This window comes from Xiphophorus couchianus, chromosome 24 (genome assembly GCF_001444195.1).
Source record: "Xiphophorus couchianus chromosome 24, X_couchianus-1.0, whole genome shotgun sequence".
In the NCBI taxonomy this organism is placed as follows: domain Eukaryota; kingdom Metazoa; phylum Chordata; class Actinopteri; order Cyprinodontiformes; family Poeciliidae; genus Xiphophorus; species Xiphophorus couchianus.
The window spans coordinates 4,518,322-4,534,455 of record NC_040251.1 but is presented as its reverse complement, the minus strand read 5'-3'; the positions used below and the strand labels follow the sequence as shown (position 1 = coordinate 4,534,455).

Genomic DNA, 16,134 nt, shown 5'->3' with positions numbered 1-16,134 from the left:
GTCACAAGGAAGTCCAGCAGGCGGGGTGTCCTTTGTCTTCCGATGTTTAGCTAAGGATATCTTCTGAACTGAGTGATCCAAAGCAGGGCTCTATCTTTAGTGGGCTGTTGTCTCTGAACGGAGAGCCTAACTTTATCTGACTCTGCGTCATGAAAGCTGTTTATTTTTAGGACGGGGGCTTGCAAGTGGCAGCAGCTGCAAAAGCATTTAATGACCCTCTCCATTCTGGCCCTCCCTCTGTCACATTAGCTGTTGGACAATGATTGAATCAGAGCTGAGGCGTGCACAACAGAGACAAAAAAAAGAGGCTTATTTTCCTTTATGCCACCTCCAACCTTCCACCAACAAAGACAGAAGCGAGCGGGAAATGACAACTGTGACTTTGACCCAACAAATGTGAGTGGAAGGTTTAGTTTTGTCTCTTATGCAGACGCCAAAGTGACATGAAGGTGTGCTGAGTGGGGACCGAAGGCAAGCAAAAGCTTTCAACAGGAGGCAAACAGCAGAAAGCAGCTACTGGAGACAGGTGAGTTTTGGATGTTCTTTCTCGGTTCAAAAAGAAACAGTTGAACTCTGGTCTGCCAATAAAATGGTAACAAATACGATATCGCTAGCTGTAATCTTTGCAAGTGTTTCAGTCACACAAAAAACCCCCACTAAAGCACTGCCCACCAGTGCTTTAGTGCAGGAGTGTCCAAAAGGCATCCTTGGGGCAATTTGCAGCAATCTGAGCAATTTTGGGCAGCTTTGGACTACTATTCAAGAATGAACTAAATATCGTTTGCCTTACAGACACAAACAAAAACTCAAGACAACGTAAAGCGTCCAAATAAAGAGTAAAGATATGTATAAGGTCTCAGAAACCTTGGTCCATTTCAAATAAAATTATCTTACTGGACCAACATAACTTTGAACTGAACAGCTTTGGAATCCAACCTTTAATTTGAGCACATTTCTCCAATTAAGTTCTACATTGGGAAATAATCATCTTTTGTACACTGCTATTTAAAATTTCACAAGCTTCAACAATGCTTCACACAGACATGGGAATGTTCAACCAGTCCTCAAGTCACAATCTGCCTTTATAGTCAAGAACCTTTTCAGGTCTGTGTAATGACCTAAGAAGCTCATTCTGGATGAGAAGCTCTTCTTATCCCAATGGATCAAAGTTTGTGGTTCCAGTTGAAATCCAGGCAAAGCAAACTGTTTAGCTAGTCAGGACAGGGCTGAGTAACTGATTGTCATATAGATTATGTCATATTTAACACCTCTCAGCTACTGGAGAAAGGTAAGAACATCCAAAACTATGCGTCAAAACATCTCTGCACATGGTGGAATTTGACATATGTCATGCAGAAAATGAACGTAATGTTTTCTTGTCTTTCCTATTTTGAAGAGGGCTTGAGTTTATTCCCCAGGGAAACAGAAACTCATGTATTACATAAAAAGTTCCTCCGATTAATTTAGAAAAGTAAGTTTTAAAAATTCATTACATTAATTTGATGCATTTTTACCTTAAATTAAGCTAATATTTGTTTGTGTGAAAATGCTTTAAAACACTGAATAAATATACTCACATTAAATGTTGGATATTTTTTCAGTGTGATGCTATTTCAATAAAACAAAAATTGCGAAAAGATGTATTGATATTTTCATTAGGAAGGAATTATACTATTGAGTTATAACCTTGCAGTCAACACAGAAACCACCCAACAACTTAGAAAACAGAGACATGAACAACCCAACCCATCCAGCTGCTTTTAGTGATCAGTACACCAATGAGTCAGCTGTGTTCTTGTTAGTCACTGCAGATGTGATCCCCACAGTTTTTTTGAAAAGGTTTTTCTACCATGACACATGGTCTCATGCTTCTTATTTTGGAGTACTTTATAAATACACCGTCAATGAGCTACAGCACCAACTGCGGGAGAACCAAGGGCCGACTGCGTTTACACAAAGTCTAATCCACTAAAAAGTGATGCAACTCAAAATACGTAAGACAACCAGCTTCATTAGCTGCACTCAGCTTTTTGTAAACCGCTATGGGTATCTTTTATTCTTTGTGAAGCACATTTCTAAAAGGCATTCCCTAGATTTGCGACGAAACTTTATTTATGCTCCATTCACAAAAGTAGATTTTCTACTAAAATGTATGTTTTGTTTGCCCAACAGCTTCTCACAGAAGATAAGGATATAATTTTTGGACAAAAACAAAGAAATTTGGACAAGACCTCTTTCATAACGGTTGACATTATCATGGATATTCTTGGAGGTGCACCTCGTGTTTTGGGCTATCCTCGCCCTATTGTGGCACAGTTTGGGGCAGATGCAACCCTAAGGTGCCAAATTGGTGGAGACCCTCATCCGGATGTCATCTGGGAACGTAAAAACATACAAATTCTGTCTGAGGGGCGGTACAAGATCTCAGAGGAGGGAAAAGCATACTTGTTGACCATTACTGGAGTTACCCAACAAGATGCCGGTCAGTACATATGCAAGGCTAGAAACAGCGTAGGAGAAACCTACGCAGCAGCCTCTCTCAAAGTGGAAGGAGAGCTTCTCGACAATAATGGAGAATCGATACAATCAAACAGTAATGGCATAAAGGAAAATGGGGACTTTGGGGAAACCCTAAATGGCTACAACATGGTGCAGAAAGAGAAGGAAATGAATGGAGACTACAAGTGGAGGAATCAAGCAAATGATCAACGGAAAGAGATTGATTTAACATCAAACGATAAACCAAGATTCCTGATCAAGCCTTTGTCCCTGCGTGTGGATCGTGGAGAGGATGCCGCCTTCTCATGTAAAATCTGGGGCACACCTTTGCCGGAGGTGACTTGGGAGAAAGATGGGAAGAAGCTCAATGATATCTTTGAGAACTCTCACTTCAGTGTGAGCATTCAAGACGGGGGCTGGTTTCAGCTCAAGATCTACAGAACGCGCATGCCGGACAAAGGCGTCTACACCTGCAAGGCCGTGAACTCCTATGGCGAGGCCTTGGCGGGAGCTGTCCTTCTTGTCGAGCCCATTCCAGAGCGAGAAGAGAGTAAAACATCATCAATCAGTCATGTCGGCAGCCAGAGGTCACCCAAACAAAGAGGCGGGCGGTTCAGTTTGTCAAAGCTCGCCGAGGAGCCGCCCATCAACCCGTCCAAAGTCAAAAAGTTTGTAGTGACAGAGGGGAAGCATGCCAAGTTTCGGTGCTTTGTAACAGGCAAGCCCAAACCAGAGATCATCTGGAAGAAAGACGGGGTTCCTTTGGAACCCGACAGACGACACTTGGTATTTGAGGATCGGGAAGGCTACTACACGTTGAAGGTTCTCTACTGTAAAATGCAGGATACAGGGCTATATGTATGCGCCGCATCGAACACTCTGGGAAACACCCTGAGTGCTGTTCACCTGACTGTGAAAGGTAAGTAAAATATTTTTGGATTTATTCCAGGAAAGGAGGACAGTGTTGCATATTGTTACAACTTTGATGGATTAAAAAAAGAAATACACTGATTTAATTTGAAGTGGGTACCGTTTCCCTCATCTCAATGGATGTCAGACGTCATCTTATTTGAACCTAGGAAACGATCCACGATTCGAGAAAGTATAGACAAGCTAAAACAAGAATCACTGGGAAGATGGCAAAGCCATGCTCCATGCCCATTGGTCAAAAGAGAAAACATAGCATACACCATGGACACAGTGATATTTTTAAAACATAAAATAATTAGATACATGAAAAAACACCTAGCATTAGGTAGGTAATTTAGCAGACAGATACTTACTAAGACCACATTTAAGGAAACATGACCAATTCCTCAAACACTTAAGGCAGGGGAGTCCAAAGTTTGGTTTGGTCATTTTGTATGGTCCCCATCTGGAGTTCAAGAATGGTCCAAATTTGAAACTTCACCAAATAAAATTTGTATTATTTTTTCAGAAAAAGATCTTTAGAGAGAATAAAATGAATTAAACTAAATCGTACTGTAATGAAATCAAAACTAAAAACTATTAACTGGAGCAGTCAGGAATTGATCCAATATTACCAGTTTTAAATTAAAGTGGTTTATCTATATAATAAAAATTTGAACAAGGAATGCACCGATTCCAGTTTTCTGGTCAATAACCGATGTTTAATAAGCCCGACCTGCTGACTCCAATTTTTGTGTGTGAAAATATAAATGTAGTGACAAAGTGCCTAAGTTGAAACTATAGACAAGTTGCATGTTACTGCTTGCATCTGGAAACTTTGCACATGAATATAGGCATGGTGTATAAAGCCACAGGAAAAAGTCATTACATTGGTAAAAATTCTGATTTGCATTATTTAGATGTTTTTTTTCCATTTTTATCCAGACTAGAAATATTATCAGTTGCAACTTTTCCAAACTGTATGTGAAGCCATAATGTAAATTCTAAAATCAGAACAAACTACCTGCAACCTCCTTTGTGCCTCAGGGCCTGCAGTGCGGTTTAGACGGCCATTAAAAGATGTGGAGGTAAAGGAGAGGGATGTCGCTGTGCTGGAGTGTGAGGTGCCTGATGAGATGATCCCAGCTGCCTGGTACCTGGAGGACCAGAGATTGATGCCTAGCAGTAAGTATGGGATGGAACAGAAAGGGACCAGGCGAAGACTCACCATCCATAATGTTGGAATGGATGACGATGGGGTTTATCTTTGTGAGATGCCAGATGGAGCAAAGAGCATTGCCGAGCTAGCAGTAAAAGGTAGGATGCATGTAATGTTAATCATCTTATTCACAATCTGTTTTTGAAATGAAATGAGCAAAGAAAGGACAATAAAACATTTTCGAACGTACAGGCACAATTGTTTGTAAACTACCTCGGAAACTGGAGGTGCTGGAAGGTGAGAACGCAGCGTTCTGCGTCGAGGTTGACAATGATGAAATGGAGGTCCACTGGTTCAAAGATGGTCTGATGCTACACGAGACACACCAGACCATCCTCAAGGCTTTCGGCAAGACCCACATCCTGGTTTTTGTCAACGTGGCCCATCATGACTCGGGGGTTGTGACGTTTGTTGCAGGAAGGTCTAAAAGCTCATCACGACTCAAAGTCAAAGGTACAGTCTACACATGCAAAATTAACTAGACCTGCTGTTGGAATGAACTTATGAAGAACTGAAGGAAAAATCAAGTTAATGGGGATCTTAACCTTAATTTGCATATTTATTTCATGAAGAAATATTCTGCCATTTGTGCTAAGTATGTGAGACACATACTTAGTTGGCGAGGCACTAACTTAATCAGATTTAGAGATATAGACACCTTGCATGTTATGGTATACGTAAGAAAATTTTGTGCATGTGCACAAAGCTGGAGGCCAAGAAGACTATTCTTTTACATGTTATCCACAGCCGCGCCGCAGCTGTAGCACAATTTCGTTAACTCAATGAAACTTGGAATTATAGGTATTAATTTAGTGCAGTGCTCCACAGCAAAGGGAAAACCAAAGTACAACTCCAAACCACTTCTATCTCGCCCTATGTACAGCTACCTTTACTTATAAATTAAGTCCATGTCCCACTCATTCTGCACAAATATATCTGTTCATTAAAGCCAAGTCTATCCCTTACCAGCTGCACTTCTGAGCAGTTGAATGGGAAATTGCAAAAAATCAGCGATTTTGAAGAAAAAATAATCAAAATTATTTAAGCTAAATGAAAAATAAATACTTTATAGTACAAACCACAGGGTGAAAATAGCAATATAAATTATTTTATCAGTATATATTACTTTTCCATGATGACCGGTAAGGCTCTGCCTCGAGTGAGCGCACGTCACTGGTAAGTATACAAAATAAAACGATGGATGCCGTTCCTGCTATACAGAACTATTACACTAGACAATTTACTGTTTTTCCTCTGTACTACAGCAACCAGACACAGCCCGCCAATCTGTCCTGTTGACGTCAAAATGGACATAGACCGACCCAACAGTGCTCTCTTCTTCTGGGTGCCTGCGCCCAACAGCCAGACTACCACCCGCTCCATGTTTGTCCTTGAGAGAACGGAGATTGGTTCTCATGAGTGGCAGAAATGCTTCACCTCAGAGACCGTCACTTCCGCTGAAGTTTCCGGTGACAGCGTTCCTTGTGAAGGCAACTACCGTTTTCGGGTGTGTTGCGTCAATAAGTACGGACGCAGTGGCCATGTGGAGTTCCCCGAAGTAGTCCATCTTGGTGAGCAGCATACCTAAAAGTATAACATATTTCAGTAAAAAAAGAAAAAAAAAAGATTAATGCATAGCATTGCTGATATATTGTTACACTATTAGTCCCAGGGCCCAAGATTCATAAACATCTCCAAGGGTGTGAGGTGATGGAAGGCGAGGACGCTCAATTCTCCATCGAACTGTCCGCACCGATGGTTGGAACCTGGTTTCTGAACAGCTCCCAGCTGCAGCATGGTGGAAGATATTCAGTGCAGCTGAACCAAGCAAAGCACTCTTTGGTGATCCATGAAGTCGGAACTGCTGATGACACAGCAGAAATCACATTCATCGCCAATGGAGTGAGGGATTCAGCTGTGCTCAAGGTTAAACGTAGGTGTAAAAGGCTGTAATATTCATTCATCATGTTGGTTCCCTATTCATGTGTTCATTTCCCTGCAGCTGCTGTATTCAAGTTCGTCCCTCTGTCAGACCTGGAAAGCAGTAAGAGAGTGGAAACCGGTGACGCCATTGTGCTCTACTGTGAGGTCACCCATCCTTTCGCTAAGGTAACCTGGTTTAAAAATGGTGAGAAACTCCAAGTGAGCGATGGGCTAAACATCCAATCAGACGGGAAGATGAGAAGGATTGTGATACAGTCTGCTGAAGCATCCGACTCTGGAGTTTATACATGCCAAACTTCAGGGGATGTCATCAAATTCAACGTGGACGTTGAAGGTTGTCTACTTTCTAGCAAATGTTTTTCAGGAAGTAAGTTGCCTTTTGTTGCACCAGCTGTAACAATCCATCCATTAATCTCATGTTGCTCAGGGCCTCCAGTAGAGTTCAGTCCAGCCTCTCAGGAAGAACTTCATAAGAACGGCATGGAATTAGATCCTGTGGTTCTGCTTTGCCACGTCTCCAGAGAAGACGCTGAAGCTGCTTGGTAGGACAATGAAAATGTAAACTCTTGCAATAAAATAGTCCCAGCCAGTGGTCTGTATTGTGCATCATCAAGAAAATGTTGTTAAAATATTATCGGAACATACTGAGGAAAATATTTATGTACCCCCAAGAGTTTGGTTCATCTGCGGGTACAATTTCCAAGTGCCTGATAGTATCACATTCATCTGTTCAAACAAGATAAGATAAGATAAGATAAGATAAATCTTTATTGTCATTGTCACAAGAACAACGAAATTCAATCACATAGAACGATAACCACCATGTACAGCTATCATATTATTCAAGAAGGGAAGTTCTCTGTACAGTGAGATGTACGTGTTTTTGTGGGAACAACAGAATGAAAAAAAAAAACCTCATGAGATTCTGCCAGAAGCTGCCGATAGAGTTCCATATGCTGAACGTCCGCTCTCCAAGGAAGCTGCCATTTCATCTGAACCACCACAAAATGGCAGACTTTAGTTTGCAAATGCACTCAGGAAGTAATATTGTTATATCTGAAGACATGTTCTGTAGGTTGAGAAAATCAAAATCAAGTGTCTATCCACCGTATCTATTGGAACTATTGATGAAAAAGGTTTTCCCAACTGTGACATATGGTGATGGTAGCATCATGTAGGGATATTTTACTGCAGGAGGGGCTGGTGCTCTTTAAAAAAAAAAATAGATGTCATCACAATAAAATTAGATTATGCTGAAATACTGAAGCAACATTTCAAACCAGGAAGCTAAAAACTTGGTTGAGAAAAAATATATATATTTATTAGGGCTGAAACAATTCCTCGAATGGTTCGAGTACCTCGATTATTAAAATAACTCGAGGAAAAATTACCTGCCTCGAAGCTTCATTAATTTATGTTTTATTATTTAGTGCACCGTGTTCCGGCCGGGATATTATTTGCGTTGCGCGGAGCTCTCACTTCCGCCTCTGAGTTGTTGACGAAAGCTAAGTGTTAGCAGCATAACGTCCAATTTTCAAGTTCGGCCCGTGGGGATTTCATTGATTGATGATAATTCACGGGTTTTCATCGTTTTTGGTGGACCAGTAGGCATCTTTAAAATGACTGGCGCGATGCCTGGAGTACGGCAGCCTTTCTCCTGCTGGTTCAGAGCGAACGGCAGGAAGAGCGCTGAAGGAGTTTTTATACAGGTGAGCGGATAGACTGAACACATGTAAGTGCAGCTTTACAAACGACATCATCCCGGTCTGAACAAACGGGTGACGGTACACGGCTGGTAGATGCGTTTCTGAGTGTGACGAGCGAAGGTGCCATAAATATCCCGTATTGCTCCCCCCCGTTTTTACTTTTGTCCCCTGGTCTACCGGTTGTGTCTCTCCCACCCCTCTTATTTTATAACAAATGTTTCCTTTTTTTAATTGACATTATTTAATATAGGCAGTGTTATGAGATTTATTTGAGTAATTGTATAATTTAGGGTACTGAGAACCTAACTGTTAAATATTAATTTACTGTTTGCATGTTTTTCAGTTGTCCTTTTGACTGAATATCTGTTGTATCGTGCCTGTTTGCATGTTTTATGTCTAAATTAGGTGAATTTATTGCCAGATCATCCTCCAATTTTGCCAGATAACATAGTACCATTTATACCAAAGGCAAAAAATTAACAGCCAATCCAGTTGATAGGCCCTTAGAGGTGATCAGAATCAGCAGCAAAAAATCTGATCGGAGCATCCCTAGAGTAAGAGAGATAGCATATAAAATAATTTTGGAATCCAAGAACATTTCTAATTTAAACAATAGAGAAAGGATTCATTTGATTTTACTTACAAAATCAAATGTTCCAAAAATAAGTTGTGTGTCTAGTAAAATCTGGCTTCATATGTATTTCCCAGGTATAAAGATGGTTGTGAGATTCGGGCTAGTGACAACATTACCCTGCAGGTGGAGGGTACCATGAGGAGGCTAATCATCCGATCTGCAAAGGCTTCAGATGCTGGACATTACACTTGCAAGTCTGGGAACAACAGCTTAGAATTTACAGTCAATGTCAGAGGTATGGCAACTTCTGCTGATTTCCTTTGCATGTGAGATTAATTAGTTCACACCGATGAGAAAACTGAATTTCTGTGTTCGTCTATTTCAAAAACCCAGAGCCCCCAGTGACAATTGTTGAACCTAAAGATGACATTGTGATGACATGTTACATATCAGAGGAGATCAACTTGCAGTGTGAGTTATCTCGGTCCAACGGGAAGGTCTGTTGGTTTAAGGATGGTCAGGAGGTGCAGGAAAGCGACAATATCCAGCTAAGATCGGAGGGTCCTTACAGGAGGCTGACCATTCTCTGTGGCTCAGGAGCGGATAGCGGAGAGTATGTCTGTGAAACAGATGGAGACTCTATCTTCTTCCAGATAACTGTTACAGGTAAAACCGTGATTAATATTTATTAAAGAGATTACAATAAAAAGGTATGAGAAGTATATTTTAAATATCTCTTTCCTGTTTTAGAGCCTCCTGTAAGAATCGTCTCTCATTGTGAACCTGAGGTGCAACTCACCCATGTTGCACCAGAGAGACTGGAACTTTGCTGTGAAGTGTCCCAGGCGGATGCTCCAGTTCGATGGTACAAAGATAGTTTAGAGGTAGAAGAGAGCCCCAACTTGATACTGGAAGTAGATGGGGCCCAACGACGGCTAGTTATACCTTTAACAACTGTCAGTGACACAGGAGAGTATATATGTGACACTGAAAATGACTCAGTTGCCTTTCTTGTTAATATCACAGGTAAGTGATAAAGATACTTACTCCAAAGCAAGTACTACCTTGGAGGTGATCGTTTTTAACCTATTTTTACTATGTCACGTTTATTTAGAGCCACCAGTGATGCTAAGTCGACCCAAAAACTTGCCAGACAAACTGGAAGGTTTTGCTGGTAAACCAATCGTTCTAGAGACTGAGGTGTCACGTCTAACAGCAGATGTCAAGTGGCTACTCAATGGCAAAGAAATAGAGCAAAGTAGTAATATCGCAATCACAGAAGATGGGATCTTTCGTCGTTTGACCATCAACTCTCCCACTCCAAACGATTCTGGGAAATACACTTGTGACGCTACAGATGATAAAATTGATTTCCAGGTGAAAGTTTCAGGTGAGAAGCAAAAACTGACTGATATTTTATGACCCATGAAACTATTTTAGACCACTGTGTCTGTATTTCCACAGAGCCGCCTGTGAAGATCTTGAGAAAGTGTGAGATCAAGACAGATCTAAAGTTTCTAGTTTCAGATGACATTGTTCTTGAGTGCGAGATCTCTCAAGCTAATGGAAACGGCAAATGGTACAAGGATGGCTGTCAAGTTCAGGGTGATGAAAGGTTCTGTGAAGAGGAGGAAGGTGCATTCCGGTCGTTGGTAATCCTTAATGCAGAACTCAAAGATTCAGGGGAATATTTCCTAGATGTTGGGGATGACAGCATCAGTTTCCACGTTAAAGTAGAAGGTAAAATTCAAATAGCCGTTACCTATTTTTCCCTATTATTTGATAGCAAAAATCCACAATATAAAAACTCTTTTGCCCTTAGAGCCTCCCGTAAGCATTGTAGGAAACTCATGCGACCCTGATTACCAGGAATTGATGGGAGGTGATGACCTGATATTGGCCTGTGAGTTGTCCCGTGCTAATGCCCCAGTGCAGTGGTACTGTAATGACAGGCTTCTCACCAGCGATTCCCGTACCATCATTGAATGCTATGGAAGACTGAGAAAACTTATTATTTCAAACATCCAGCCCTCGGATTCTGGAAAGTATGTGTGTGATGCGGTGAATGACAAGATGGTCAACATAATCCATGTTCAAGGTAAAAACTGCCAATCATAGCTTATTAGCGTCTATGGGAATAGCAAAAATCTTTAAAAGTAACTGACTTTGTGTCGTCTTTCCCAAAAAAGAACCTCCGGTAACTTTTGTCAACAAGGAAGATGATGTGGTTGTGACAGGTTACGAAGCTGAAAGCGTGACTTTAATGAGCTACGTGTCCAAAGAAAGTGCGGTTGTACGCTGGCTTAAAGACTGGACACCGGTTGAAGGTGAACGCTTTCGAGAACTCATGGACGGCCATAAACGGAGTCTTACCATCCAACCTTTAAGGCGGTCTGATGCTGGTGAATACACCTGTGATGTCAACACTGACCAGATGCACTTCAGTCTACTAGTGAAAGGTAACAATCAACACTTAAAAAAAAAATATGAAGAGAACTTCAAATGAACTAAAAAGCCAAAAAATATGAACTGTTCTTCATCATAGAAATGAGGATAAAATTTGTGCGACCACTCTATGACACCATGGCTCATGCTGACGGCATGGTGACACTGCACTGTGAGGTGTGCAAACCAAAAGCAGATGTCCAATGGCTTAAGAATGGGATAGAAGTAGTTGGAAGCAGGAGATACTCCATTCGAGCAGATGGTGTCGAGAGAAGCTTGACCATCCATCGTTTAACTCACGAGGACGCAGGGCAGTATGCCTGTGAATCCAGAGATGATCGGACCGCCGCAATGCTAAGAGTGGAGAGTAAGTATTCAATTTGTGTTTCTGACATTTCCATGCGAGTTAGCAGCTTCATTCACTGCCTACTCTCTCTTCAGTGCCTCGAGTTGTTGAGTTTCTTACCGAACTTCACAACACAACTGTGCTAGAAGGAGAAGATGCCACCTTTAAATGTGTTGTTTCTCCTGAGGATGTTTCCTTGCTTTGGCTTATGGACAACGAACCAATGACTTTAGGGGATCGCTTCCAAGTGAGTCGAAATGGATTGTGCCACACCTTGGTGATTAAAAAGTGCCAGATGATAGACTGTTCCAGGATCACAGCAGAAGCTGAAGGAAAAATGAGCAAGGCTAGTCTCAAAGTTCAGGGTAAGACTAAAGGAAACCTACGTAAAATGTTAAAAAAAGGCTGAATGTGAGTTTCAGTTTTGTTTCTCCTCACAATGTTTTAGAAGCTCAAGTCATGTTCACCAAGAAAATGGAACCTGTGACAGCAGAGGAGTTTGAAGAGGCTACCCTAGAGACAGAAATCAGCCTGGAGACTGGTGAGGTTCAGTGGATGAGGCAAGGGGTGGTCATCCAGTCTGGTCCTCGTCATACCCTGGCACAGAATGGCTGTAAAAGAAGCCTAACTATCTACAAGCTGAACCTGTCGGACCGAGGAACATACCGCTGTGAGACCCTGCATGATCGGACACAGGTCAAACTCAATGTAGAACGTAAGTAATTATTTTTGAGGTGTGGAAACCTAATTACCATTTGTCTTACCAACCTACTTAGCCTTTGGCTAAAACGTCTCCATAAATAAAAGACCCAGGTAGATTCTTAAGCACAAATTATACCTAAAGTGCAATCATAACTGTTAGACATCCAGCTGTTACTTATAGTTATCTATACCTGACTTAAACTAGTAATTCAATAAGAAGGAGCTAACCTTCGAAAAGTGGAAACAAAAGCCACAAAAGAAAAGTTTGTTGTAGGATTTTCCTCTCAAATAAAACCATTACAGTAACAGGATTTATTTATATTGATATTCACCGCACTTCTCTGGAAATGATGTCTCTTCACACATATTGTAGGTGTCTTTTTACAGCGTGTCACAGAGCAAAACGATACTAAGAATAGCTCAGCCAGACTTCCAAGTGTGAAAACACAGACGGAATATTATATCAGTGTGCACGGAGCAACACCATCAAAATAAACTCCCGCTGGAAGAGGCATTTTTGTAATCCCAACCATGTCTAAATTTAGACCCCTATTGTTCACTGTGACACACTAAGTGCATTTAAGATACAACATGTGTTTGCTATGCCAAAACGTTAGTTCAAATTCTCAATTTCAACGCTAAGTTATTATATTTCCTTGACATGATTCCACAAAACATTGTCCTTTCACTGCATCTCTGTATCGCTAATCCAGCCCGAAAGATCTCCATCTGTAAAGGCCTAACGGATCAAGAAACATTTGAACGAGAGACTGCCTCCTTTGAGGTGGAGCTCTCCCATATAGACGTGGAAGGCATCTGGCAGAAAGATGGCATCCGCGTAAAGCCAAACAACCAGTTTAGGGTGAGCATCAACGGGCTAGTCCATAGCCTTACCCTGACAAACTTAACTCTGGAGGACACAGGCACCATCGTCTTCTCGGCTGAAGGAGCGCGATCGACTGCAAGGCTCACAATTAAAGGTGAATACAAGCTAAAGAGGTCTGGGTTATTATTTTTAGTAGGTCACAACTGCAAAAGAATTATTTGGAATTACTACGGTTTCGGTGCTGACAGGCTAATCAGATTATATTGATTGACAGAGACCCCTGTGGCCATCCTGAAACCACTGGTTGATGTTCGCGTGGAAGAAGAATTTCCGGTCACTCTCGAGTGTGAATTTTCCAGACAAAATGTGGAAGTCAGATGGCTTAAGGTAAAGAAAAGAAAATCATCAACAACTTGAATCGTTTATGTATGTAAATAATTTTTGTCTTTCCTCTGCAATTTAGAACGGAAACGAGCTGAAGCCAGGGAAGGACCATCGAATCTATTCCATGGGTCGAAAGCGGTTCTGCCAGATCCTTCAATGCTCTGTTGCTGACTCTGGTTCCTATACATGTGACACAGGCGAAATAAGCACCTTCTGCTCTTTGGACGTTTATGGTATATTTAACTCCAACACTAGAAGCACTTCAACCTTATTCTTGGAATATATTCTTCAATCATTTATAATCAAATGTCTCCATCTAGTGGTCATTCTTTTCAATTTCATCACTGCCCTCAGAGCACAAGTTGGAGATAGTACAGGATCTTGAGGACCTTTACATCCAGGAAGACCAGAATGCTGTGTTTATGTGCGAGCTCTCTCTGGAGGATGTGGCTGGGGAGTGGTACAAGAATGGTCACAAGATCAGACCCAGTAGCACCACAAAGATCCGCACAGAAGGTCAGAAATCAAACTATAATTTGACTTTTTCGTTTTTCACCAGCTGAATTTAAAACGTGTCACCTTGCAGGGCCCAAACACTTCCTGCTGATATGCAACGTTAAAGCTGAGGATGCTGGAGATGTCCAATTTGTAGCAAGGGATGTCACGTCAACAGCCTACCTTGAGGTAGAAGGTGAGTTTTTTCAATTAACGTCCTACTTCCTTCATGCCACCAACTTTATATTTTACCCATTATAAACCTAAAAAAATTGCAATTTTCAGAGCTCCCAGTTTTCATTGTAAAACCACTGCGAGACAGAACAGCCCTGGAGACCCACCGAGTGATCCTTGAATGCACCGTTTCCTCCCCTCGCTGCAGTGCAACCTGGTACAAAGGCAAACAGGAACTACATCCTTCAGACAGGATGGAGATTATAACAGAAGACTGTTCCCATAAACTAGTAATCCACCAGGTTGCTGTGGAGGATGAGGGAACTTACAGTATTGAGGTTGGAGAACACACATCCAAAGCAAAACTGATGGTTGAAGGTAAGCTGGATGAAAAGCAAAATACATTTTTGGCAGGTTTTCTTCGCTAAAATTTCATCTGAATAATTTCTTTTTTTTTTCTGTAACATGCTTTACGCTTCTTCAGCAAAGGCTCTTGTGATGGTGAAAGAACTTGAGAATGTCCAGGTGACAGAGCCGGAGTCAGCTTCTTTCCAGTGTGAAGTCTCTGTTGACATCAACAAACCTCCAGTTTGGACGTTAAATGGCGTGACCCTTCGATCATGCCCTGCCGTCCGTCTGGAAGACCACGGGACAGTCCACAAACTCACTCTGAGGGACACAAGCGTGGACATGAGTGGGACAGTCAAGTTCACATTGGGCAAAGCCAAAAGCAGTGCCACGTTTACTGTGATTGGAAAGTAGAAGGACTACAAAGTATCTCTTGAAAACAAAACGCCAACAGGAATCAAACTAACCCTGCATAACTGGGTGGCCCTCACTTATTCCATCTGTTTTTATCAAATGGTGAGAGGTTAAAGTGTCAAACTCCAGTCCACAAGGGCCGGTGTCCTGCAACTTTTAGATGTGCCTCTGCTGCACCACACCTGAATAGAATAATTAGGTCATTAGCAAGGCTCTGGAGAACTGATCTACACAAGGAGATAAGTTCCTTGTGTACTTATCCAGCTTAATTTCATTTCGCTGGAAAGAAATTAAGCCATTTCATTCCAGCGTTTTGTACCTGTGGCACATCTAAAAACTGCAGGACACCGGCCCTCGAGGACTGGAGTTTGCAGCCTGTGGAATAGACAGTTATGTCAGTAATTATACCATTTTTAGAATATAATATTTACATTTCAGTATTTTTAGTTGATTTTACAATAAATTATTACATTTCAATAAAAAAACAAGCTGAATAAAAGGTGCAACTCAATAAGTATCATTTTCTACCAGTGCCACTTTCGAATAGCACCAAAGTTCGAATGTAAATTCACAGTTGCTGTAAACCAACCGGTAATGTTGAAGCAGTTATTCTGTCTTTTTATGTCTATATTGTAAAAACTATGACTGCCTGCTTCTCAAAAGGAGCTGTTCAGACTACCGCTTACCAAAACATTACGAGAAATGTCTTCTTTGGGAACTGTTTGGAACTCAAGTCTTTGCTTCCAACATGACGGCATACCAGTGCAAAAAACTAAGGCCATAAGACATGGGTGATCAAATTCAGTAAGGAACAACTTTTGTGGTTGTACCACAACACATCTCAGAACACATTTGTGATGAATTTGAGCAAAACCTCCAAGCCCGGCCATCCCATATCAGTGCCTGACCTCACCATTGTTCTTTTGGATAAATGGCCCAATACTCCCATTAATGCGTTCCCATAAATCTTGTGAAGCCCTTCCAGAAGAGTTGGAGCTTTTATAGCCACATAGGGTAACCTGGGGCCACGTTAGTGGATTTGTACAAAAGATAGAATTAACATCCATTTCCATGCAAGAGCAACTGATCTAATAGTTTTGGATGATAACTAGTATGAATATGCAACTGTCCCACTGTGACTTGCTTGGT

General features: G+C 41.4%; 1 protein-coding gene across 1 annotated transcript; it reads left to right on the top strand.

Annotated features, from left to right (window-relative positions):
• The first annotated feature begins 214 nt into the window (after positions 1–214).
• Positions 215–15,708, top strand: obsl1a (obscurin like cytoskeletal adaptor 1a). Its single transcript, XM_028011462.1, has 25 exons — positions 215–526; positions 2,173–3,418; positions 4,456–4,725; positions 4,820–5,080; positions 5,893–6,198; positions 6,294–6,560; positions 6,630–6,905; positions 6,999–7,113; positions 8,986–9,146; positions 9,245–9,517; positions 9,602–9,877; positions 9,966–10,241; positions 10,316–10,591; positions 10,674–10,949; positions 11,041–11,310; positions 11,397–11,663; positions 11,738–12,007; positions 12,091–12,357; positions 13,058–13,324; positions 13,445–13,557; positions 13,634–13,787; positions 13,909–14,070; positions 14,141–14,245; positions 14,335–14,601; positions 14,708–15,708. The coding sequence occupies exons 2-25, from the start codon at positions 2,257–2,259 to the stop codon at positions 14,983–14,985; spliced, it is 6,615 nt and encodes a 2,204-aa protein (XP_027867263.1). The 5' UTR covers positions 215–526; positions 2,173–2,256; the 3' UTR covers positions 14,986–15,708.
• The last annotated feature ends 426 nt before the right edge of the window (positions 15,709–16,134 follow it).

Excerpts from the sequence above, each read along its gene's own strand:
- obsl1a (XM_028011462.1), top strand. The coding sequence starts at position 2,257 with ATGGATATTCTTGGAGGTGCACCTCGTGTTTTGGGCTATCCTCGCCCT. Across the intron at positions 3,419-4,455 it reads TGTTCACCTGACTGTGAAAG|GGCCTGCAGTGCGGTTTAGA; the intron begins GTAAGTAAAATA and ends TTTGTGCCTCAG. Across the intron at positions 9,147-9,244 it reads ATTTACAGTCAATGTCAGAG|AGCCCCCAGTGACAATTGTT; the intron begins GTATGGCAACTT and ends TCAAAAACCCAG.